At 33.8% G+C, this 12,257-nt stretch overlaps 1 protein-coding gene across 5 annotated transcripts in view; it reads right to left on the bottom strand.

Moving 5' to 3' along the window:
* LOC145934021 (uncharacterized) overlaps positions 1-12,257 on the bottom strand; it is a 307,073-nt gene that overhangs the window by 254,127 nt on the left and 40,689 nt on the right. The window contains exon 1 of one of the 5 annotated variants that reach the window (XM_083034182.1): positions 2,889-4,289. The exons of the other annotated variants lie outside the window; for them this stretch is intronic. Within the exon in view, the coding sequence (XP_082890308.1) occupies positions 2,889-2,996 (108 nt within the window). The 5' untranslated portion in view covers positions 2,997-4,289. Of the gene's footprint in view, positions 1-2,888; positions 4,290-12,257 lie in introns of those variants that run through there. 5 annotated transcript variants of the gene reach the window in all.

Below are 12,257 nucleotides of genomic sequence, written 5' to 3'. Positions count from 1 at the left end.
TTACTCTGTGGCCGCGTACTGTGTGTTACACGTCTCATTACGTGGAGGTTCGCAGCTGTGTGTGGCCGAGCATGCGTAGGTTATTCAAATTCCCCCTGAATGCGTAATTATACGCACGTTTGCTACACGAGCGGTTACTACATATACGACCAGCGTCTACGAACTGCAAGTAACACGTGTCGCAACAAACGTGTCTCACGTAATACGCAGCAAAGTACTCGTCCGTTCCTATCTCAGTAGTTATTCACGTGATCAATTGCAATCGATTTGCGATTACATCAATGTAACAGGTAAGCATCCGATATTGCAGATTGCATCAATTATATTTGCTGAATATTATAGATACGAATAATTTTGTTATTGAATGCATACATATGTGAATAATTTTAGCAACTATAACTTAATACAAATATATTAACATATAACGAATTATGAACTAGATTATAATCAGATAAAATGATTCGATCATTTCGTCTGCATTAAAATTTAATAAGTTTCATGAAATAATAATTTAGTTTAATAAATTTTAACTTTTCCTGATCCGATTATATCTTGAAAGTAAAAATATAAAAATGTATCTATTGAAGACTCTCTTACGTGTCATATTCCTAAATTTAAATAAATCTGCTAATCCAGATGTAATATATCCATATACTAACTTCAATCAACGTTATTCATAGCAACAAGTCGCCCATTTCAGAAACCATATACCATTGAACCACGGATAAATTCTGTATTATTAGCAATATGCATGAGGAAGCATATACATTAAATCATACACCATACGCGTCCGCTGCGAAATTCATGCCAAAATTACGATAATGATAGAAATTGTGCGTAATATTTGATAATATGTAACACCCAGCTATGTTCGAGGAAAATTAGTCACATCAATAATTAACCTAAATATTTTTTAATCCGGTTTTTTATGATGCATATTTTTCTAGATTTATCTGTCTATTAATGTTCCAAATAATTTTATCACACATATTTATTAATGTTTTCTACATTTATTTACACTGTAATATATACACATATTGTATATATAAGCTATAAAATAAATTTATTTTATAATAATGTTCATTTTATAAATATGTGAAGTATAATCAAATTTTATATGACAAGAATTATATATACAAAAGTATATTTTTATAAAACTTTTTTACAAATTATATGATTTTTCTCGCTGCATTTATTGGATAATAATTATTCATATAATATTCATATAATTGATATATCAAATTTGTATATCAAACATCGCGTAATTAAACGTACACAGTTGGAAAATTTGTGTTTTCTTGTTAAAAACGGTCCCCGTTAAAATTTTTGTGTTAAATATTTAACACATTCATGTGTTAATTTAACATATTGCTGTTATGTTAATTGGACTCAAATGTTAAATTATTAAAACAACTAAAAAAAAGTGTAAAAATAACACAATGTATATCTATTTTTAATTTTACACAATAAATATGTTCCGTATTATTAGTGACAAGATTTATCTGTTAAAATTTACAGAAAAAAAATGTTAATTTTACTTTATAATATAAGTGGGGGTGATAAAATGTAAAATTAACAATTTTTTTAGTTAATTTTTACATTAAAACTATGTTAATTTTACACAAAATTTATTTTAAGTTTATTTGAAGTTTGCATTTATTTTATGTTAAAATATTAACACAATATTCGTGTCACCATTTAACATATCCGTATTATGTTAAATTAACACAAAAATTTCTGTGGACCGTTTGGGACAGGTGATATTTGTTAAATTTAACACAAATTTTTCAACTGTGTAAATTCAGGCATCGTAATTCACAAACAACGGATGCTATAGTTCTAGAACGGCCCGCTTTAAGATCTGATTTATCACAATAAAAAATAATAATATCTATCACAATAAAAATATAAAATATGTTTGATTAATTTTACTATGTAAATATAATGTAAATATAATTTTTTTGTAAATATAAAATACTATAAAAAATTAATCAAACATATTTTATTATTTATATTATATTTACATAGTAAAATTAATCAAACATATTTTCTATTTTATTTTGTGATAAATATTATTTTTTATTGTGATATAAATAGTAATCAGAGAAATTCTCATAAAATGTTTTCCATATTGTCCCATGATTACCATGATTTTCATGATAAATTGTAAGAGAAAATTCTCTCTGTGTTTAATTATTTTTAATTATTTTCAAATATTTAATAATTATTTAAGACTTTAATAATTTATTTATTTTATCATATACCTATATTAAAATTATTATTTTTTATTAAATCTTCTATTATATAAATTATTTTAATTTGATAAAAAATTGATGGCTATAATTTGTGTACTAAATATACATATAACATTGTGAATCTCTCTCTCTCTCTCATTATATCTCGAGCATTATACATATAGAAATTATTAGAATATTAAAATTGGAGATAATAACGCGAGACAAAATTAGATGTATAGTAAAGATTCTCATAATTGTAATTTTTTATAATTTCATTTTCTCTGAACGCTTACAGAGTCAATAATAATAATAATAATAATAAACTCAAGAAAAGATATATGTACAATTTTTCTACATAAATTTTAAGAATTAAAAAATATATGAAAAATAATAAATATAGTAAAAATACATTTAACTATAAGCGAAAAGAATAATTTATTTTTAATCATATTGCTAGATTAAAATAATATTTTTATTAATAAAATTATTTTGTTATTAAGTCTTTTATTATATAAAAAAATTTTTTTTCAACTTGATAAAAAATTTATAGCTATAATTTACGTACTAAATATATAACATTATATGTGAATCATTACATATCGAGCATTATATAATATTAGAATTGAAGACAACATTACTACCAACGCTCACCGATAAAATTTTCGCCGCTCCGATTTCGCTGCCCTTCAATAATCCATATTCCGCCGTATATCCATATCCAAATGATATATCCAATTGACAGGGGGACTTTGGGCACATTTTACACTATCACAAATTAATATGCTTTTGTATAGATCACTCATACACTCATACACTCATACAAACGCCCGATATGAATTCGACACTCCCGCACTGACGACGAGATACGACGAGATACGACGAGATACGAGATACGTGATTTACTTTCGAGACGGAACGAGAGAAAACATGAGGGAAAGAGAGAAAATATTTTCTCAAGACTCCCGTTTCGTGGCGTCCCGTTCGCGGCGTGACGTCACGTCACGCCACTCGTACTTGCTGCTCGGGTAATACTTGATCCATTTTGAATCTCCCTCGATGCATTCCCTGTTATCTCAAGATGCAGTCCTGCGTCCTGATTACCGCTCCAGGATACTCCCCCGATGTCGACTCGACACCGGAGACCCTCGCCGAACACGATTCCGATCCTCCTGGCACTCGATCGTATCCACAATTCACCCACGAAGAGGGACTTGTCTAACGGTCCCCGCAAATAAGTCAAGAAGGGTCATTTTCGCGTGACTACGTCACCGCAATCTGAACATTGTCGCGCAGTAATGGCGGCCGCTGAGAATCACTGAGCTCGCTCCACCACCTTGCCGGTGCTCCGAGACGCCACGATTCCGCGAGATAACGCGTACCCCGACACGTATTAACGCGGCACGGCGTTAATACGGCACTTTCGACACTAATTCGCGACCGCGGGTCACCTCGGACCGGGAAAAAATCGCGAAAGTCCGCCGAACCCACGGACCGCCGACGCGACGACCGGCAGGAGACTCGACGAGACTACAGTTACGCCACCGCGCATGCGCGCCGAAACTTTCGAAATTACCGGCGTTCGCGTTCGCGCAAATCGGGAGGATATTATCGCCAAGAATAATGACAAAACCTTAACAATACTGCGTCGAGCACACACACATGCACACTTTATTCGACATTCGCGATGCTGGCCGCGATTAATGCGTGTATTCGAGTCGCCTCGAGAAGTTATGATCGAAGGAAAAACGCGACCGTTTTACGGTCCAGCGAGAGAGGGGGGGGCAGAGGGGGTGCATCGTACATGCGCGGGCATGTCTGTGTGTCGTGACACTCGATACGGCCCAGTAATCGAATATATATGTATAAATGCTTTCTTTTTCTAGCGACTCCGCGATTCTCGCTCTCGTCGTCCTTTCTCTCTCCGTTCCACGTTTTTTGGAAGTACGAGCAAAGTAAACCCTATATGTCTGTTTTAAGGACAATCTTTTCGCAGCTGCGCAACTAGAAATTTTCAAGTGATAGGTTGAAGTTTATTTCCCTTCCCTTCAACGCTTCGTCTTTATATAATATTTTGAATAAAAGCGTATCACTTTATTTTGTCTTTCTAATACACTGAAAAAAAATTCTTAATCATTTCAGAATGAGAAAGATAAATAAAAAATGAGAAATGAATTCTATTCTACACAACAACATTTCGCGCACTCGATAAAAGATTTTAAAAGATTTTACACAAAAAATGTAATAATAGCAAAAATAGAATATGTAAGAATTAAAGAATTTTAAAAAATTGTAAAAAGCCAACAGGTTAATTATCGAAAGGTAATGAGATGATCGAGGGGTGTCTCACTCATCAAAAATGTATTGCGAATTACCAAGAATTCTAAATAATTCCATGCACCGAATAATTCTAAATAATGCGACGGAATGCGTGTAATTATGTTAATTCTTTTTCAAAAATAAAATACAATATTTAAATATTAGTATTGTTTAATTTAGTAAGAAAAATATAATTAGAATTATTATACAAAGAAATGTTAACAAAAATAAATCTGAGATATTATTGTAAATCATAGTTCCAATACAATAGTATGCAAAAAATTTAAAATTAATATTTTTTTTTTAATTAATATTGCAAATATTTAGTTGGAACACCTAAATTAAAATATTATATTATAATAATATTATATTATAATAAAGATATAACAAAAAGAGTTACGTGTTCCCAATTATAAGTTTAAAAAAAAATGTCTTGTTTTAAACTTCGTAATTAAAAAATTCAGAATTATTTAAAAAACAATTTAAAAAACCATTTTTAATAAAAATTTCTTTTATATAAACTTGAACACACACAAAATACAAATAAAATTAGATTAGATCTGAACAAATTTAATATCAAATATTAATGATTTCATAAATTATAATATTTAGTAAAATATATATTAAAAAAACATCATAACATTTTTACTTTTTAAAACGTTTTAATCTTGTCTGGGTTATTATTGTTTTATGCTTGTAAATCAATGCGAAGTAATGCGAAATAATGCGTAATTCCAGAAAAAATGTACATGTATTGCGACAGTGAGATACCCCTCGAGATCTGCATACGGGGACAAAATCCGCGAAACCGCGACGAAATCCTTTCACAAAATCCTGCTTGAATTATTCACGGGGTCTATCCTTATGGAGCACCGAGCTTGCATGTCGATAGCGTCGCCTTGAAGGTGTCAATTGCCAAACAAGACACGATTAGAATAGTGCAAACTGTTCGAAAAGAGATATGTGTATACGGGAGCTATCAAAAATATATCGAAACTCCATACGAAATATAAAAATAAACTTAGCTTGAAATAAGTTAGTTCTTTTCGTCATATTTTTTGCTACAAATGTGTTCCAATATTTAAATTTCAGAAATATATAAATTATCTCCAATAAGCCAGTTTTATAGTTTAATATTCACGATTCACAATATTGTAGATATTTCTTTTTTTTTTTTTTTTTTGTAAATGAAAAGAATTACGAATACGATTTATAATAATTAACAGATATTTGTAAAGTAGTTAGTTAAAAACTAACAAACTTGATGTAATCCGTAAAGAATGCGACACATACTTCGTGTTTAGTATCAGCTTTATGAAAACAACTAATTAGAAGTTGTATCAGATAAACCGCTTAGAGGAAAAAAAGAGAGAAGTAAAACTATGGTATAGACATTTTAAAACATATAAAATTTAATCATTATTTAGTTATATTTTCCTTATAGAAAAATGTTTCTTGTTTTTATACTTATATATATGAGTGTGTATCCTGTTAAAATCTATTATTTTACAACAAAAAATATATAAAGCTGAGTATACATACACAGAGAGAATTTCCTTAGAATTTATGCCCTGAAAATCATGGTAATTGTGGGACAATATAGTATAGAAAGAATTTTTCTGATTAATATTTATCACAATAAAAATAATATCTATTACAATAAAATATAAAAAATGTTTGATCAATTTTACTATGCAGTAGTGAAATTAATCAAATATGTTTTATATTTTATTGTGATAGATATTATTTTTATTGTGATAAATATTAATCAGAGAAATTTTCATAAAATTTTTTTCATATATTGTCATCATTCATATTGTCCCACGATTACCATTATTTTCAGGGTAAATTCTAAGAGAAAATTCTCTCAGTGTATAATTATATATTTTTTTATTTATTTCGGTAAAGAGATATAATGAAAAATACAGCGCACTATAAACAAGCAGCATAAATAAGCATTGACGCTTTTATAACTGTTATTTTCGTATGTACATTGTTCAAATAATAAATAAAAATAATTCTCTGGATTATTGCAATTATTATGATCGGTTTATGAACGTTATTTTTTTACAATAGACAGAACAAGTGACGAAAATCATTTGATTAACATAGTGACTTTCATGAATTTACTCCGTAATCATTTATATTTTTATCAAAGAGGTACACGATAAAGAAGACCATTTCTATGTTTTTTTGGTCGCATAATAAATTTCAATCAATATCAAGGGAGTAAGTAATAATGGCGGGACAACGATAACAGTCAATGTTTTCTCAACAACGATCTCCACTCACAATTCCTCGATTGCTTGCCGAGACGCAACTGTCGCCACGTCGCGATCGAAGGTGGATAACTTCGTTTACCGTAACTTTCGCTATTTTTAATCCAGTATGGCAATGAATTTATTTTCGCGTACGTGTTTATCGATGAAGAATGCCGTCATATTTAAACGCGTCAATATTTTTCTTCCGGATGCTCTTCCGTTGAAAAGAATCGAGCGAAACATCAAGAGTTCTCTCGCGACGTTCGAGTAGCGGCGTAGCGGCGCATCCAGAGAGCGTCAAAAATAGCGATATCGCGACATGACGATCGGCCACTTATCCCGCTGCCGAGGGATCGTGATCGATATCGCCCGGCGAAATCGTGACGCCGGGAATTCCAGCCTGTCGTCAGGGCTTTATGGAGGTTTACAGAGTCAAGACGCGGCAAAAAGGCCGCGTGGCAAGAAGGGAAGAAGGGGTAAAGGGTCTACAGAGGCGGAAAGGGTAAGGAGGGAACTCGGAGGAGCCAACGGCATAAGACGACGAGCCGAGGATAAGGCTGACGGAATAAAAAGAGCTCGGGCCAAGTGTATGGACGCACGAGAGAGCCAGATATTACGACGTGCAGGCGCGTGCATGATGTTCCTTTTTACGGGCACACCCACACGACCCGTGTCCCCCTGTCTTCTCTGCAACCGCTTGGTGAACACACGTCTTATATATGCTCGCCGTTCTTCCGGCTCTCGGACGGTCCCCTCGTCTCAGTTACTTTACTTGGACGTTATGTGTAGCTGCTTCTATAAAACCGCATTTTTACAGCGGCGCACTTCATTCGTTACGGCCGTCCGGGTTTTCCTTTTACCCCTGACCCATTGATCGATTGCCACCCACATTTTATACGCGCGTCCAACCGCCTCATCACACGTCCCATCCATGTCCCGTTGCAGCCTCCGAGTTCGACTTCGAACACGCGATTTATTTCGCGATATATTGACTCGCGAATACGTATATGTATATGCATACGCACTTGTCGGAGAGGTCGAAGCACGCGCGCTCGATTCAAAGATTTTTTACGAGTCGATTTTACGCGCAAACTCGTATACGGGTTATACGACGAAAAATTGTAACACCCATAGCCATGAAAACGCGGCGCGTAACGTTATTTCACGGGGTAATTACTGCGATAAATGAAGTGGCTCGTTTCCGCGAATTAAACCTATCCATACACGAGATTCGATCGCTTTTAAACGTACCTGCCCAATAGGGCACCGTGTAATTAAAACAGAATGCCATCCTTCCGCTCTTATTTTTAATTTAGAGTGCATCTATATATTTTTATATACAAGCATCTTTATATATACCTCGATAAGTAATTACTTTAATCAGGTAATTATTAACTTCTTAAAAAGTAGTCCAACTTAAGTGCCGCAAACGTGTACATAAGATTGTGTATTCTTTTTTATAGACTTCCATCTTTATGAAAAAAGTTGCTGAGCATCGGGAAAATATTTTGCTCGTAAAATAATTATCACCTGTGCGACAACATGGTCGAAGGCACTTCGTTAGTAGAGACAGTATATTTAACGAATGTATACGCGACACTTTGTACTTTCAAAGATGGCTTATTAAGATGATAAGAGAGAGTGCATATTACTTTAGCGCTTTTTATAGCAACACACAAGCGTCCTTTGCGCAAAGATACTCACGGATACATCGCGGTGCATCTTTATGTCCTCGAGAAAAAAAAAAGAAACAAAAGCTGCTCCTGCGATTACCGACTTTACTTTCTCGAATATCCTCGGCATTACTCGTCTTCTCGAATAAGGAGCAAAGAGGCGACAAGTTGCAAGTGAAAGGAAAGACGGATGCGACGTGACGACTTGGACATCACAGGGTTGGTTACGTTAAGACCGGAGTTTAGAGCCCGGTAGAATTCGGGCTTAACCGCGATATAAATAATAATCCCCTCGTCCTCTTCCCCTCGCGCGCATTTTGCGTCTCCCGGAATAAAACGGAGCAGCGGTTACCACGCGCGAGACATTTCTGGACGTCCGGTGACGGCGAAGCGAAAAAATGCCATGTAGATGAAAATAGAAGCGCCGGTAAATAAAAGCACGATGGTAAACGACGCTATTTCGTTGCCGTTCGCGCGAGAGGAGCGAGATATTTGGACCAATTCGACCATGGATGTGAACGTTAAGAGAATTATGCATAGCACGCGCAAAAAAGAGAGAGAAATCGTGTGATTGGATCGAAAATCCAACTGACACACGTATTATTCGATTATCGACTTCCTCTTTCGAAATTTGAAACTATCATATACATACGTCATGAATTTGTTCTTATGAATAGGTATATTATATTTTTGTCCGGAAAAGAATTTATGCCATTCTATATTTTCGTAATAATAGTATGAAAGAGAAAATTTATTTCTGCACAATAATATAATTTAGCGATCATTCGAATATGCTATCGAATATTTGATCTGTAAACGTTGATTCACGCAATAGACTCAAAAGCGGAAAATTAATTAATAAAATTCTTCATCGTCAACAAAAATACCTTTCCGCTTGAATATATTCCATCTTTGAATATATTATGAAGATTCCGGAAGATTCCAATTTTTATAATTATAATGTGACCGATATAATATTTTTAGATATATTATTTATTAATACTATATATAATAGTGCGCTGAATCAGTAACAAATTATAAAGATGGGGTAATTATAACTTAGTTGAAGGTTTTATAATCTCTGCTGAAATTACTGAATATAATCTTAATTAAAAGGCAGTACTTTCTAATTGGACTTTTCTAGCTTTCTTGTTAACCTTTAAGACATAATTTGCATCGTGCTCATGAATAGATCACAATGACATTAGATATTGAGCAATATGAAATTTCGAAGGGAGACTTGAAGATATTTTGACAGAAGAATACAATGGAAAGAGTCATTGTACTTCTTTTGCGAACGATTCCTCCCTTTGAATAGACGATTATATGCGCTACGACTTACTGGACGATGGCGACTAACGCATCATCAGTCCGCACGAGTGGAAAATCCATCATCGAGATCTTCGAAGGGGAACACAAGGGCGGGAAAGGGTGGAGAGGGAACACAGAAAGAATCGAGCTCTTTCCCGAGAACGAGCGGGGTGGTTTGATATTAAATCCTGGTGACTGGCGTGTCCTGGACGAGACGAGAGGAGAGTCCTCGCAACACCAGATGGAACTGACGCGCTGAGTGACGTCAAATTAAAACACGCAGCACTGACGCGACGATTCGACAACACCCCATATAACCTCACATCGCGCTCTTTTGCCCTCGTCCCCGATTCTCTCTTTCACCCTTTGCAGAGCTAGTTTCCTATCTCTTTCTACCCTTCCGCGATTCTCTCCTATCGCTCCACCGCGACCATGTCAAGCAACGATCACGATAGTCGATCGACTCGTCCCGCATAGGCTATTTCGCACATTACGACGGTATAGATTTTTTTTTAACATGATCGAAAGCTACGACACATTTTAGAGAATATCGATAACGATTCAACGACGTTGTTGTTATATCGATGACATTTATGTAGCATGTAACATAACGTTGTGCGCATGAATAGTGTGAAGATAAATCATTCTGTCAATATAGCTACGACTTAATAAAGACAACGGAATGATGAGAGAACGATGCGCACCACGTAATTTCTCCGCTATCTGTTGATATCATTGAAGCCGCTTTTATTGGTGAAGTTATCGATAAATGATTTGTACTCTGTTTCTCTCTCTCGCTCTTTTTGTTCATTCTTTCTATCATTGTATATTTTAAGATGTGTGTATGCGTGCATGAGTGATATCTTTATAAAAGAATAAAATTGTCAGTACACACATACAAATATCATTGGCAATGACGTAACTAATAGTTCCACGAAGTCTGCGGTAAAAAATACAAATGATAAAAAGAACAAAAAAAGATAAAAATTTATATAAAGACAGATAGATAGATAGAAAGAATATTGAATTTATTACTCGTTCACAGAGCATTTGATATATCACTAATATCACGCGCATAGCCATAGAATTACTATTATGCGTGTATATTAATGTACACTATTATCAAGCTTTATCAAAAGATTTTTAAAATTTATTTCAAAATATATAGTCTAAAGCGTAATAATGAGATAGAGAGAAAGAAAGAGAAATTAAAATATATTAGAATATATTTAGAGTGAACATATATATGTGTATACTTTTTCGAACGATAAAGCAAATTTTTATTCATATTAATCATTAATATATTTGAATGTTTTGTATAAATGCTCCCCGTATATTAATCTTTCGATTAAAACAAAGTGCTTTCTATTTAACGAAATCCACATGGCGAGCATCATTGATATCAGCTGAAAGCATCGGCCATTGCACAAACGTCACCGACCAGATAGATAATTTGTACTCGACCCGCTCTCATTGTCTACGAGACATAACAATTCAGCGTGAGCATCGATCGTGCACACTTGGCCCAAGTATATACTGTGTAAGAGAATAAGAGAGAAAGAGAAAGAGTGCCACACTGAAATAAAATCGATGCGCGATTGCGTCGATTAATCGAGGTTTTGATCGCGGCAACGACGTAAGTAAAAGAGATAATAAATGCATTAACGTTAGAGTCCGTTCAGTTTTAATGCCCGATTCATTCCCAGAGATAAGCCTCATTCCCTCTCTGGAAGATGGAACTACTTAATTATACAAAATGATACCGCGCAAACACACACAACTTTCCAATCGCTGATTCTTCTGATAAAGTTGCCATCAACTTTGCTTTACGGGTATAATTTTATTAGAAAGCCATCCAACTGTGACTTCATAATTTTGAATATTAACTTTCAATCATATTAAGTGTCACACAAATTAAATGTTAATATATTACATCTTGCTTCAAATTAATTAGAAACCTAGAATTTATTTATACAATCACAGAATTAAAGTTTAATTTATTAAATTGCTCTTATTCTTTTATTCCTTTGCTCATATTTACATGAATAATTATACACAGTATGCTAAAGAAAAGAAAAAAACATGTTTTATATGTCTCTGACACAAAATATTATACACGTGTGTGCACTTTATTAAAAAAGATCTTGGTTTTCATAACACGGCGGTAGTTTCGAAACACCGTGTATGTATAAAACTCTACGTATATGTGTATACGTGCCTAGATAGATAATATTTCGCGACACCGAAACGCGGGCAATGAATTACGCGCAATCAGATCGTAGCAATTAATAGCGCAGCGTCTACTTAATTCACTTTATTCTGTTAATATTTCCTTGCCAATACTCGCGTTGTATTTAATGATTTCCCGTGACAATAGAGATAATTTGGAGAAAAATTCTTTCACTGAATACATGAAAATTCTCGTTTTAACGAACCATTACCGTCATGCAAATCTTAAG

Source organism: Prenolepis imparis, unplaced genomic scaffold, assembly GCF_030444845.1.
Source record: "Prenolepis imparis isolate NDT839.2.m4 unplaced genomic scaffold, iyPreImpa1.0 SCAF_3, whole genome shotgun sequence".
Taxonomy (NCBI): domain Eukaryota; kingdom Metazoa; phylum Arthropoda; class Insecta; order Hymenoptera; family Formicidae; genus Prenolepis; species Prenolepis imparis.
This window is presented reverse-complemented; position numbering and strand designations above follow the sequence as displayed.